Raw genomic sequence first — 15,320 nt, 5'->3', positions numbered from 1 at the left:
ATTTATTTACACTCTATTAATCCTTTACTCTAAAAGGATTGATAATGGCTTTTGAAGTTCTGTAAAATATAGCTAGATGATAAAAATTTCACCTAGTCTATAATGAAGTTACATAATGAGGACAAAAGAGACAAAATGGGCATGACCTAGAGCTGAAAATGAGATTACTGCACAAAATACAATAAATATCTATTTAATTATTAAAACTCCGAGCAGACCAAGGAAATCATCTCCAGTTTCATGATTTATGATTTCTTATGACTTCTGTCCCAAATGACAAAACAAACTTGTTTCTTAAGAGGAGTACAACTATTCCCAATCTTAAAATGATTAGAAATTTCCCTTGAACTATTTTACAGAGAAGCCTCCTTTTAATGTATTATGCGATGTCCTCAATAGCTGCATTAAGGCTAACAGGGCTTCTGTTTATAAGGCTGTTTCAGTATCTTTTAATACAGGTTGGTATGCTCACACTAATGTGTAATTTTGCACCAGCAATTCTGTAAGCTAGCAGCAGAGTAGATGCATACAGCATAGGCTTTTAACACTCAGGATAAATAGTATTTCTTTCTCCCTGTTGAGCCATCACTAGGCATCTGAGGGCCCAGTTTCTGGACCACAACAGCCAGATCCATATCAACAGACAGCTGAGCTGGGAATAGGGTTTTCTTCCCATAAAAATTGAGTGCCCTTAACATACATCTTTTAAGTAGCCTATTTAATTAAATTTCTATACATCTACCCTTTTACAAATAAGTGATTCCTGTGTGTGTCTTTCCCCCCAACCAGGCTTTACATATTTCTACAAAGGAAAGGAGTACTGGAAGTTCAACAACCAGATACTCAAGGTAGAACCTGGATATCCCAGATCCATCCTCAAGGATTTTATGGGCTGTGATGGACCAACAGACAGAGAGAAAGAAGGACACAGCCCACCAGATGATGTAGACATTGTCATCAAACTGGACAACACAGCCAGCACTGTGAAAGCCATAGCTATTGTCATCCCCTGCATCTTGGCCTTATGCCTGCTTGTCTTGGTTTACACTGTGTTCCAGTTCAAGAGGAAAGGAACACCCCGCCACATACTGTACTGTAAACGCTCTATGCAAGAGTGGGTGTGATGGAGGGTTTTTTCCTTTCTTCCTTTTCTAGGAGTTTGTGGTAACTTGAGATTCAAGACAAGAGCTGTTATGCGGTTTCCTAGCTAGGAGCAGGCTTGTGGCAGCCTGATTCGGGCTGACCTTTCAAACCCAGAGGGTTGCTGGCCCTGCACATGAGTGGAAATGCACTCATGGGGAAGCTTCCATGATGCACAGTATCTGCTGTTCTTCAGTCCTTTGTCTTTCTCTGTCATTCAGTTCTAGGCCTTTCCTCTGCACGCTCAATGCCCAGTTAATTTTCAGGATTACCTAAAGAGGAAAAAGAAGAAAAGATTCTTCTTAAAGGTTTCTAATATTATGTTTTTGTTTTGGTTTTTTTTTCTGACGTCTGAGCCCATTTCTGGGGGGAGAAAAGCAAAATGGAAAACCCACGAATTTTTGCTTCATAGCAAGGAAAAAGATAAGGCTAAACAAAAAACCCACCATTGAACTTTCAGGAAAGTGTGAAGACCCAAAACAGCTTCGTCTCCAAAGAAGATAGCTCTCTGACTGCTCTGGATAGTCTCCTATGCTTCATTTTTGTCAGGTGGGAGACTTGGGATACACACAGGACTCTAGACTGTTGGGACAGCCATTCTCCAACAAACAAGGGGCCAAAATATCTGCAATATAGTAACAGCCTTAATACTACATCCAGTTTTCGTTTGATACAGCTGTTCTCAGCTATGTCTTCAATGTTGCATCACATTTATATTCACAGCTACATTCAGATGGGACCTTTTGATTGTTTTGAAGTGTTTCCAAGCCCCTTCCTGCCACCTCACCCCGACATCATTGTGATAATCTCCCCAAGTTATACTAGGCCATTGCCCCAGGCCTTCCGTGGGTCTGTCAGGAATATTCATTATTAGGGGAGCAAGAAGCAGTATGTCTTTAAAGTGGTTTAAAGTGACAGTCATTTTCTAAGAGTATGTGACGCTAGTACTATATTGGTGTAACCCTTTGAGAACTATCAAATCAGCTTTCAGAGTCTTAGGATCTGGTAAATTATAGAAGTGGGCAATGGTAAAAACAGGCATAGGTTCAAGGAGTTCAGGTTTTTAAAACAGATATCCTATAGCCCCATGTAATTTTAAGTGATTTACAGTACTACATTAAATGCATTTATAACAAACAGAAATGATGTTACTTGCCAAACATTTTCTGGCAAATAAAAAGGTATTTTATTAAATATCTTGTAAGAGTGAAATTTTATTTGAACAACTGATTATAACAGCCTGTCTTTTTTGTTGTCGTTGTTGTTGTTGTTAGACACACTGAATTTCTGTTTTAAAATCCATTGCATGAAAGATCAGTTTTGCCATGGAACATGCCGTTAGCATTGCCGTCTTACGAATGAATTAAAATGATGACTCTGAGATTGCATGAATATACTCCAGTGTATTAGCTATTGCATGTTAACCATAGTTCTCAAAGGGTTAGTGTGGCTTCTGGCATTTAGCCATCCATTTGATCGCTGACAGAGCCAAGAGACCACCAAAGCATCTCACTGTTGAGTGTAATTTGTCCTAACAGCAGTATTGTCATTTTCATGTGACCTGCAGAGCAGGTGTGTATCAATATTTTTTTCCTAGAGAAAAGTCAGCAACTGACAGACCTCTTAATTGATTTTTTTAGGAGCTGCTTCTTGCAGTGAAAGGCTTTGCAGCCACTGGGCTGTGAACTTATTAGAGATGGTCAGAAAGAATGCGCCCATGAGTCAGACATTGGCTTTGTGTGAAAGCCAGCTTTTGAGGGGATTAGCTTTTGAAACAATGAACAGCTTGCCTTGAACTTGATTACTGATCTGTTGACTGTCATTAACAACAACTTAAACATTTTCTTCTGTGAAAATTTTCCTTGAAGAGTCCTGTTCTATGTCTTTGCCCTTTGACCTTTAACTTGCAAACTGGCACAAACTGAAAGAAATTTGGTGTTGCTTCTCCATTGGAGTGTTAACTGACCTCTAAAAACCTAATAAGCATGAGCTGTTTCCTTAGAGAGAAAAGGCACCTGGATGGTGGATCCGCAGATGGACACTTTGCTCTTTACAGGCACACGTTAAAAATGCCCTAAAGGTAGAAGTGACTTTTAATTTTCCTTTAACATAATTTCAAGTCTAAATTCATCATTTTAGTACAAATATAAAACTATGGGGTAAAAAAGAACCTCAAACTACTTGAATGGCCAGTGTGGCTTTTATATAAAGCAGGAATTTTATACTAGTGAAAATTTCTTACTCATTTACTAATGATACACATTTCCAGATGATTTTAATGAGTGTAGGTATATATTCTTATTTGGAAATGGATAGTTTGGCTGCCTTGAATTTGTATTTATACTCAACATAGCATGAAAATTAGAACGCCTTTCAGTTAAAGTACATGTTTATAATTTGGTTGGGGAAAATATTTTGTAATCATGGATGGCATGTTGCAAAGCCTTGCAGATTGTTATTTCTTACAACCTAAATGTAAAATGAGACTATGAAAAAAGAATAGTTCAAAGAAAGAAGAATTGCTAATGGGTTTACAGCAAAACATTATGCAAACACAGGCTGTGTTTTGACAAGATTCTAATGGAGATTATGTATGTGAGGGACAAGGGAGCCAGGGGACAGGGCCAGCGTGAGCCTGTAGCTTTACTTCAGTGCTTCCATTCTAGAGGGCGCTGGTGTTATAAAGTCAGTCACCGTTACTGAGCTTGGAGGAAGGACCATATACATAAGCTCATTTATATGATATTTGCTTGTGGGCGGGTTTAATATTTTTCGGACCTTGATGCCAAGAAAAAAAAAAATGACTGGAAGTTGTATTTTGCTAAAGACGGAAATGAGGAACTATGTCATTTGAGGACATATGTAAATCATTGAGGAATTCCATCAACCTGCATTGAACATTGATTTTTTTTTTTTCCTCTAAAATGAGAAAGAAACTAAAGAAGCAATCTTTGGCCTCTTTACTCATTTGTCACAATATCCTGATTCATTGTAAGACTATAAATGTATAAGGGCTAAAAAATAACCATAGCATTAAGAAGAGAAAGACTCTATCATTATGCTTGCATTCTGGAAACATGGAAAAGTGTTGGGTCATATTTTTTTTCAATATGAAATGAGATTTATGTGATAAAAAAGGCATATATAGCTAATCTCTTTATTAGAACTTTGAGTTTTCAGGTTGTGAGATTACAAGAGATAAGAAAACATTAAGTATGACATAATCACAAACATTGGGATTCTATTTGCTTATTGTACACCAGGCACCTTGTGTGGCTGCTAACTCCTCTTTCACTTGGGGTTTGGAGAAAATGTCAATCCTAATGGAACAGTGGAAGGGAGAGTGAGTAATTGGTCTAGCATACTGATTCAAAACCAATGTGAATAATAAATAAAAACAGTTTAGTATCAATAGAGGTATACACCCAGCAAATATTTTTCAACATTCTATCACTGATAATATGGAAATTTCAGACCTAGGGTTTCCTAAATTGAAATGAAAACACATTCACAATCACAAAAAATAATTCTCCTTCTGTTTCATTATTTCTCATTACTTTACTATAAATGCAAGTGTCAACAAAGTAATGTTTTTACATAAATTTAAATATAGAGTTTACAATTTTAGCCAAATATTATTTTTCTATATATTATTACCTGGACTGAATGAAATATTAAAATAGCCAATCAGTCTGTATTCTCTATAAAGCAGTAAATCCACATCAGACATGTGGAGGAGGTTGTGAGTTTAACTGTTGACCTGTTTTAGAACAAAGTTGTCTTTGACATGGCATCAGAATGGGTGATTACGGATGCTCTTTACAATCACAAAGATAATATGGATAAGTTAGAGACCATCGTATGATACTAGCAAAGACAAATTCTGTTATAAATCAGAGGGCAAGGCTTTTCTGAGTCAGATTGTAATAAATTACTAAGTAATACTTTACAAAATAATTACTAAGTAATAAAGGATAGAGACTGATTTACTGAAACAAGAAAATTTTATTTCTAATATTCAAATTGCTTTTAATCTTTTCCTATTGGCATATAATTTGTCATATACGATATACTTGTTTTTATTCACTTTCTATGGGTGATTTAAAAAACACGGTGTGGTAGATGAGAACATTGCCCAACTTCACTGATAATTCCAATACCTGGGTGATGTGTATATACTGGATCCTAGGGATAGTAATAGAATACTTTTCACTTCTACATATAGGCTGGTATCTCTAGTATGCTACAAATACACATCCATGCTTTGTGGATCTTATAGTAGAATATGCAGTGTGTCCATATTGACTAAACTCAATGTGCTACCTGAAGAGAAATGGATATTATAATCAAATAGACTGAAAATAATCTTTTAACACAAAAGTCATGAAAATAATCTTTTTAAGAAAATCATTTCCAGAAACTAATAAAGCAGTGGTTTATGATAGTGTTGAGTCTGTGAGACTGTAACATATACTGAGAAAACCTCGTAGCTGGTGGTGAAATCTTTTTCGGCAAACATAACAGAGAATTCATTTAACTTTTGATTCTCTCAAGAACACATTCCAAATATCAGATGTTAAACCAGAACATACTATCTAAACCAAAAATATTGAATTCAGATGAGCCATTACAAATAGCTGTGAGTCCAGTCTTATGATATCACAAAAGATTTCATGTCAATAGAATCTAACCATTACATTGCATCTCACACGCCTTCATGATTGATTTATTTATGATGTGATTTATGATCACAGTTTATAACTGCCAGAGCATATGTAGCTATGTTACAGAGTCTATGTTGCCTAGTAGAGAACCATAGCTTCATCAAAGAAGTTATAATTAAAAAGTTAGAGCTTCCTAAAGAGAAGAAAAACTTCATCATAAAGAATGCAGCAACCAGGCATTGCACCGCACTATACATATGAATGCTAAATGTTAAATTTCTTAATATAGAAGTGAAAGAAGAGGAAAAATGAGTTTTTGTAAAATATACAAAACATCCTATCGCATTCTTCGGTACAACTGGAAATTTTACTTTAGCCAGTGTAAAAATAGTAGAACCATGCAACTTCAAGCTCTTCACAGAAGTGATGAGCATGTGATATATCAATGTATATAATTAGACATTGGTTATTAGCTGTTACCCTGAATAAACACATCTGGTACTCATGCATTGCCTTCTAGGCTAAAAATGTCAATGTTAGATGTTCAGTAAACTCAGTTGGAAAGATCTATATAATATTAGAATTTCCTCAGAAAAGCCATGTCCCTAGGATAGAAATTTACCTCAATAATCATATAACACAAAGCACTTGGCACAGTAGCAAAGAAGCTGCCTTAGTGTTCTAGTCTCATCTAATTGTAAGCTTTGTCTTTCATATTCTGCTCAAATCATTTTTCATTTGTTTCCTTTGGCATAATTTTGAAATGATTCTGATATATTTCAGGTCAAATTAACAACACCCAGTTGCAAATATCTCTTCCAACATTTTATACATATATCTACTTTGAAATTTAAACCAATAGTATATAAAGCCTAAGAATGAACATTGATTTGACAAATTCAGAGAAATGGAGTGTAAAACAGATGTGATATTGCAAAATTTCTGTCAATTTTCTGGTATAATACTGAAGTATCAGCCTTCAATGTTTAAACACAATTGTGAGCTTATAACTGGATGTGACATGTATTATTTTTTAGAACAAAGCTAATTCTTTACGTTAAGTAAGGGTATAAGATCATGAGGGCTGTAGTGCAGTACCTCAGGCACTTGTAACTAAAGCTCTTTAAAGAAAATGAAGGCGTAACCAGTAACTCATGTTTAGTACATAGATATAAAAAGGTACATATTCTGAAGTTTTATGAAGATAATTCTGAAGATTTATGAAGACTCTATGCTTTTTCATTTTAAAGAGCAGCAGGTCTTAAAATGTGTCTTACTAGCTTTGGACTGGGAATAATGTTCAAGTTTGCACCCGAGTCCTTTACATTCAAGAGCACTCTGGAGAGTGTAGGACAAACATCATAAGCTAGAATGTTTGCCTGATGCACATAACTTTGCCATGTCCTCTTCTATAGAACTGGATTTATGTGCCCTTAAGAAAGGAGAAGAAAATCAGTTAAATATAAATATGAAAATATGATAATTGTATTATGTTAGATCATGTAGCTTCAGAGCAAGAGGTTATTAACTCTTATTTCATATAGAAAAACTCGAAGGAGAGAATGGTGAACATGAATGAAATAATTCACTTTTAGACTTACAAAGATGTTTCTTGAGTATCTTATCCACTTGTCTTATCCATGAACACATATCATTCACAACACAGACATTTCTGTAGCACGTGATCTGTAGTTAGATTGGATCCCAGGAGAAACACTTCTGGACACAGGCCTTCTTATACATGCCTCACGTATGATGAGCTTCAGTGGGATATGCCTGCATGGTAGGATGCTTTTTCCTAGGATAGGCTATGGTGCTGCTTGAACTTGTCACCTTTATTTGAATGTACGTTTCTACATTGGCCTGTCTTGCCAAGATATAGATGAATAAAGCCTGGTGTGAGCTGTTAATTTGACAAGTCACTAGAATTCACGTTTCCTTTGCTCCTATGTAATGTCAATTTGATCTTGTTCCCACTCTATATACTGACAACCCAGTTGTGAAAACATACTTTTCTTGAATGAATTATTCAACCCTTAAATCAATGTCATAATTTTGCTATCACTGAAATATCACAGAGGCCACATTTTTGACTCTCTTCTCACAGCTCTTTAGTATATAATATTGCTTGGGTATAGGTAGGTTTTTAATTATCTTTGTCACTTCTTTTGTATCTGATTATTCCTTTATATATTCCTGAATACAAAATTTGACAATTCAGTTACTTTTTTAATTCAAAAAAAAACAAGAACATGATTTCCAAACAAGTATGTGTGCCTGATTTTTCTCTTCCTTCAATTTTGAAGTGTTTGTTTGCTGTCTGTCACTCCAAAATACAGATGGTTGGGAGGGATGTATTATTTTGTGTCGTTCTGTACAGTCTGTGCCTATATTTGCATTCCTTTCTATGTCTACCTGCTCACCCCCTTTTTAAACAGATTTGGTTTTCCCTTCCCTTTGTGAAAACCAGGAATGAACAGAATTGTACATCATATGTGGTGCCCTGAAAATATGTTTGTCCCTCACAACTCTCATGCAAAAACTTAGTCCCCGGAAACCTCACACATCTCCCCATCTCTTGCATTGGATTCTAAATTTTCTAGAGTTATTCCCCTGAGAAAAGTGAAATGCTGAGTATGAAGGCTGTTGTCTGTTGATATGCCAGCTAAGGAAGTTTGCTTCTGGTGACTGTATCTTGAATATGTAGGAAATAAATACCATAATACAGTGTTCCTTTTAAGGTACATAATGAGTACATGAATGCCTAAAACTTCAATTCTTTCGTCTATATCCCTATATGTGTAAATGACATATATATCAAAAAGAGAGAAAATAAGATATTAAGAGTTGTTATAGTGGCAGCATTTTGCTGCCTTGGTGTTGACTACATCAGCATTTCTATTGTGGACCTCCATTTTCAAGAGTTTTAGAGACTCACCCATAAAATTTTGCTTCAGGTTTAAAAGTCTTGGGGCTTCCCTGGTGACTCAGATGGTAAAGAATCTGCCTGCAATGCAAGAGACCTGGATTCGATCCCTGGGTTGGGAAGATCCCCTGGAGGAGGAAATGGCAACCCACTCCAGTATTCTGGCCTGGATAATCCCCATGGACAGAGAAGCCTGGTGGGCTACAGTCCAGTGCATTGCAAAGAGTCGGACGCGACTGAGATATTTTTTTTAGATATAGAATTTTAAAACAATATATCTTGTTTTATATTATAGGAGGGAAATAAATAAATGAAACTAGCTATTTCAATTTTGTGCTGATATAGCTTTTAATGAACTTAATTTTTTTAGTAAAACATAAAATCTAACTAGTCCGTAGTCTACTGATGGTTTTCTAAAAGAATCAACTGTTGACATAGAGAAAATTACCTGCTTGGTCAGTGTAGTAACCTATCTTCAAGATACTTTAAAACTTGTAATTATATTAATATTATTTGATTCTAACAGTGGATCAGTATGATAATGAATGCAATTTATGCCATCCATATGAGCTATCTGGTAATAAAGATTTGGAACTATATGGCATAATTAGTAAACATATATATATATTTTTATATATATATATATATATTTACTAGGTAGATTATGGAGGGTAAATGCCCATAAATTTAGTTTGTCAAGTAAATACCATATATATTTTAAAAAATTGCACAGACATTTATCTTTCAGAGTCAAAATTATATGCAAGCAATTGCAAAGAAAACTTGTCTCTTGGGTAAACAATACACATTTTATAGTTTATAAAAATCATTTCTTTCTATATTGTGGTGATGGGAAATTAAAAGGATTTATCACATAAAATTATTGCAGATTTTATTGAAATAGAATTAAACTGTGAAGCAGAGAGAAACACTACGAAATGAAATATTTAGGTCATTTTGTTTGGGTTTCTGACAATACTTTACCTTTATTTTCAGTCCCCATGATATTTTCAGTTTTGGAGAGAGCATTGAAATCTAACTCTGTCTAGATTGTTCACATTACACTCAACACTGTTTCATTAGGTTTTTGATAATATGTAGTCTTCTGTGTGCAAGGAAAGAAATAAATAACACATTTATTTGCTGAATGAGTTATAAGGTTTGCAAGTTGTTAGTGATTTTTTGCCCACACAGGATTCTATTCATTTATACCATCTTAAATCTGGCATACATATATATATATATATATATATATATATATATATACATACATATATGTGTGTGTGTGTGTGTGTGTGTGTGTGTGTGTGTGTGTATTTCAGATAGCTTCTACTGACAAACACAAAGCTTGTTTGTGTGCAAATATAAGGCTAAATAAATGGTGCTAAAGTGTATTTTGACTGTCAGATATAATCAGGCAAACTTTTGTGGTGCTTAAATTAATTTTCTCATTGATTTATTGATCAATGCATTGAACAGTGTTTATCATTCACAAGTTGTCTTTCACTGGTTAATCAGGCCTCATAGCACATTGTTAAATAAAATGGTTGACTAGTCTCTGTAACAGCTCACCAAGCTACTGTCTCTCTAACTCCTTAATACTGTTGCATCATTAAAGGTCAAGGGATCATACTATTAATCTCATTGCTGTAGACCATTAACATGACTGAACTTTCCCACAAAATACTTATGTTTACAATGCTATAACCCTTTGACTGCTGCGGCAACCTTTAACACGTAAATGTCACAAGCTGGAATCATCAGCATGGTTCTTGCCATGGCAATCAAAGAGTTAAGGGCTGTGCAGTGATTTGTTTTGTATTTATTAATTTATATTTATTTTGTTTCCATTCAAGAAGGAGGTTTTGGGTGGGGCAGTTTTTGTCTGCTGTACGTGTCTTAACCTAGGGAAGGGTTAAATGGCTTTTTATACTATTGCCTTTTCTGTGTTTGCCATCAATTCATTGTGTTGTAATTTAAAACAAAACTGTCAATAAATAAGAGAACAGAAAATGGTTCACAGACACTGTGGTTTTACTCAATGAATGATTTACATACGTTTATGGTGATATACAGCTTTTGCTATCTATGTCTTCCTAGTTGATATAAAACATAAATAAGAACTCTAAAGAAACTTAGGCCAAAATCTCCTGTGTCTATGCTTGAAATAGTAAGTATATTAACTGGCCACATGAAGTAGAGCGTTGTTTAACCGCTAACTAGATGCCGATGACTGTGACCAAGAACAAAATCAGGAAGTATTACTATATCAAATGTATTTCAGGCAAGTAGCCATGTCCATAGAATATGCTAGGATTTCACTACCACTTGACAAAAATAAAAATTATGTTTTGAATGAGTATAATTTATTGATTAAAGTCATACATCATGACTGTCTAGGTAATTTAATCAAGCAAGTTAATATTTATATCAAAAGTCTTTGGCAGAATCCCATTTAAGGATTTTTCTTTTTCTTCCTTTTTCTTTAAATGATAGGGCTACAGTAAAGAGTCCAGGGGGTTGCAAAAGATTCCGACATGACTTAGTAACTAAACAACAAACAAAATAGTGACCATGAATAGACTCACAGAAAGAAAGCAAGAGTAAAGATAAACATCTTCATATTTAATATTTTAATAAATCGCTTTTCTTAGAATATCCAATAGGTACATGTAACCAAATGTCTAAGCAAGTGTTTCCTAAGAAGCAAATCTGATATGTATCGTTAGTTCTAAAAGGTCATCTGAATTTTAAAAAGAATTAGGAAAGCATTTTGGGAATAAAGGAAAATGTGTTCTGTCACACAAGAATCAAGGTGTATCTGTGCACCAGTAAGTTACTGTTATAAACTTTAATACATACAGAAAAGAGGAGCTCTGAAGCAGTGTCCTAAGGTAACCCCAGGAGTTTAATTATCTGAAATAAGAAACAGATTAGAAAGTCAGAGAACTGTTTGTGTTGTCTTTGAAAGGATCTAGGATGAGTCTCTGGAATTTTGGAGATCTTTCTCAAAGAGTTTAAAGAAATACTTGCAAATAAAAGTTGTGCTTTTAGAACATGTCAACATATAAAAACCTACAAGATTTAGTCAGCCAACAATATAGTTTATTTTTATTTGTAGAAGGCTTTCAAATAAAAGATTACCTTTATTTTTATAAGGCTATTAAGGATATGTAACCATAAATATCAAGGTGAATACAAGAATGAATCTCCCTTGCTTTTACTATCAAAGAGAAAAAAGTTATAAACGTAAATCTTACCTAGTAGATTTGTTTAAATATCTGAATCATTAATTTATATAATATTAAAGCACATCATGATATCACTTATCTTACAATCAAAGACCAAATTAGAATACTATATTTTGGAGAAAAATCAAAATCAAAATAAGGGATTGAGAACCCTAAGACACCTAACACACGATAGAAATGTAAATATAATATATTGCAGTGAATGATGTTTGCATATTTTATATTTTTTATAAATGCGTCAAATGGGCATAGCTTTAGTCCGGTTTGATACACCATCTTCAATTCAGTTATCTCCTGGACGCAGCACTAGCTCCCCCTTCCCCCTCCTCTGCCTCCATTTCCTCTTCTCCTCCCCATACCTTCTCTTTACTTCCTCACTCTCTCTCCCTTAATTTCCTTATTCCTTGAAAGAAAAATTTCTGTCTCTCCTTCACATCTTCCTAATGTGTTTTTACGTCTTATAATTTGCACTTCTCACCACTCTATGTAAAATTTCTTCCTTTTAAATCATGTATTTACTACTTAATCTACTCTTTCTACTTCTCTTTTGCTTGGCTTCTTAGCAGTACTTAATACTGATAATTACTCCGAGCAAAAGTATGTTATTCATACTTTTTCTGGAAATCTCCTTGAGGGCTGGATTTATTTTTCACTGCCCAGAGTCTGATACAGTACCAAGTTCGTGGTCAGCCCTCTGTAAATTGTTGGCTTCTAGACACTGGCTTAGAGAGATTTTTTTTTTCCCCTCACCATATATAACTTTTTAAACTAGTTCTTAGGAGTTTACATATGTCACATATGCTCTTTTTTGCATGCAATGTAACACCTAATGGAACTGACACAGTAGGCATACAGTAGGCAGAAAGCTAGAAATACTCTTCATCTATCTATATATGCATCCACCATCCATTTATTTGTTCATTCAACAATACTGAGATCCAACTACATCCCGGGCATTATAGGTATTGGGGTAAATCAGGAGCTAGAGTCATTTAAGACATTAGACAATTGGACATTTAAGACAATTAGAAACAAATAGTATGTCATTACAGGTTTGATGAAGGAAATAAAGGGATGAGATGGGGATATTTGGAACAGCGATCATGTGCCGTCTGAGCAGAGAAAAGAAAAAATTGAGGGAGTGAGCCAGGCGCACGTCTGAAGGAAGAGCCAGTGCCAAGGCCCTGAGGCAGGGACAAGCTCAATCTGTTGCAAAGAACAGAAGAGGCCTTTGTGGGGACAGTGAGAACAAGGGGGACAGCGGTGATGTGCTCTTGGAGACAGAAATTGGGCTGTGCCCGACGAAGACTTACAAGCACGGAAAGGAATGCTTCATGATGGAACCGGAAGGCAGGGGAGGGTTGTAAGCAAAGGAGTATAATGTGGCAAGGCGGGGGAGCAGGGAGACCGGTTGGGAAGGGAGCCGCTGAAGTCAACAGTAGGCAAAGAGGATGGGAACTTGGGCCAGGCTGGGAGCCAGGATGATGGCAAAAGTGGATGCCTTGTGGATGGACTCTGCAGGAGCAGCCAGCAGGCCGGTGGAAAAGCTGAGAATTGAGAGGGAGGGAGAGAATGGAGCTGCTGTTTCTTGCAAACGGAACTGGTCTGGGAGGAGAAGGATCCCACTCTGGACACCTTTCTGTCCTGTTAGAAAGATTCTCATTCATGATGTGGGTGATGACTAGATGGGTATAGACATATGCAAAAATTATCGATCTGCACACAGAAGAAGTATGCATTTTACTCTATGTAAGTTTTATCTCAAGGAAAATAATGCTATTAAAGACCGAAAACAAAGCCCCTAAAATGAAGTAATTATGCTAACGGTTGGTGATGAGTTGAGAATAAAAAAAAACGGAACGCTGGATTAGTCCCTATATGTTCTTAACATCTGTTCTTCTACACTGTCTCATGGACCCTTATTCACACACATGGCTTCAGCTTTGTGGATGGGCTATCTCATGAAACACAGATTCACCTTTTCCACCCACTTGCTGGGCAAATTAACCTGTTTTTTTCTTTAGTTTCCCAGATGCAAACCACTGAATATAAAACCCATCACCATCCTTTGCCTCCCATCAAAGTAAACATACTTCACCTTGAATTATAATGGCATGAAATGTTCTTGATTATCTACCCAAGAAAACACCGGGTATTTTTGGCCTTCTACTTCTCCCTTTCTTCGTGTGCCCCCATTAGACGTTTGCCAAGTCTCTGAGTCCTATTTATACAGTATTATCATTACACATTCTCAAACCCGCTTTCTAGGAGTCTTAGGAAGAAAAACGTTGAGTAAAAACATTTGTTTGCAAAACATAGTATTTGAAGCAGTTGATCTTGATTTGTTCCAAATCGTTCTTTTTCAAAGCTCGCTATTATTATTCTTTCTTTTAATAATCATATGTATTTATTTTTAACTGTGGTGGGTCCTCATTGCTGCTCAGGCTTTTCCAGTTGCAGGGAGCGGAGGCTGCTCCGCCTTTGCAGCGTGCGGGCGTCTCATTGTGGTGGCGTCTCTTGTGGGGCACCGGCTCTAGACGCGCAGGCTTTAGTAGTCGCGGCAAGGGGCTCAGTAGCTGTGGCTCCCATGCCCTTGAGAACAGGCTCAAATGTGGCACACGGCTTAGTTACCCTCAGCATGTGGGTTCTTCCAGGATCAGGGATCGAACACATGTCCTCTGTATTGACAGACGGATCCTTTTATCACTGAGCCACCAGGGAAGCCCTCAAAGCTCTTTCAATGTTTCTCATCAAATAATAAAGAAAACTTTAAGTGTAGGATAATATTTTTTTTTTATATTCATCCTTTACTTCTGATAATCACTTTTGAACCAGAGAGAATCCTTTAGCAACAGTAGCTGAGTGAAGTGGGAAGACCTGTGTTTTGGAGTCACTAGCATATAGCAGTTATCTGATTTTAAAATATTCAAAACATCAGATCCTACTTTCTCAAATGTGCGCAGAGACACTAAAGAAATATTTGCTTTTTCTATTATGAATTGGTAGGGAAGATCATCTTACAAATGAGAAGTTATGATAAAATTTTCAAACCACAGTCATTTTGCCTATTCAGAGGGAAGTGCAATCCAAATAGTTGCTAGTATTGGAGTCTAGTATTGGGTCACTAGGACAGGGTGTCAACATAGTGATCAATTTGGTAGGTAACTAAGAGGTTGGTGACGGAGATTCAAAAGGGAGTGAGCCCAGTCAAGGATGGAAGAGACACAGATGAATTGTTCAAGACACAGTTTTTAAAAAATATTATTTGTTGCTTAGAACAATATTCATGGACCTTTACATTTACCTAGCTTTCACCTTAGAATTTTAAAGATTTTACCT

The 15,320-nt window shown here is 35.9% G+C and overlaps 1 protein-coding gene across 2 annotated transcripts in view; it reads left to right on the top strand.

Annotated features, from left to right (window-relative positions):
- Positions 1–2,334, top strand: part of MMP16 (matrix metallopeptidase 16) — a 351,178-nt gene extending 348,844 nt beyond the window's left edge. For both annotated transcript variants that reach the window (XM_081496834.1, XM_081496835.1), the window contains one exon: positions 790–2,334. In XM_081496834.1, the coding sequence (XP_081352960.1) occupies positions 790–1,124 (335 nt within the window). In that variant the 3' untranslated portion in view covers positions 1,125–2,334. The remainder of the gene's footprint in view (positions 1–789) is intronic.
- Positions 2,335–15,320: the final 12,986 nt, after the last annotated feature.

Source organism: Giraffa tippelskirchi, chromosome 6, assembly GCF_054371585.1.
Source record: "Giraffa tippelskirchi isolate mGirTip1 chromosome 6, T2T-mGirTip1v1.2.pri, whole genome shotgun sequence".
NCBI lineage: Eukaryota > Metazoa > Chordata > Mammalia > Artiodactyla > Giraffidae > Giraffa > Giraffa tippelskirchi.
This window is presented reverse-complemented; position numbering and strand designations above follow the sequence as displayed.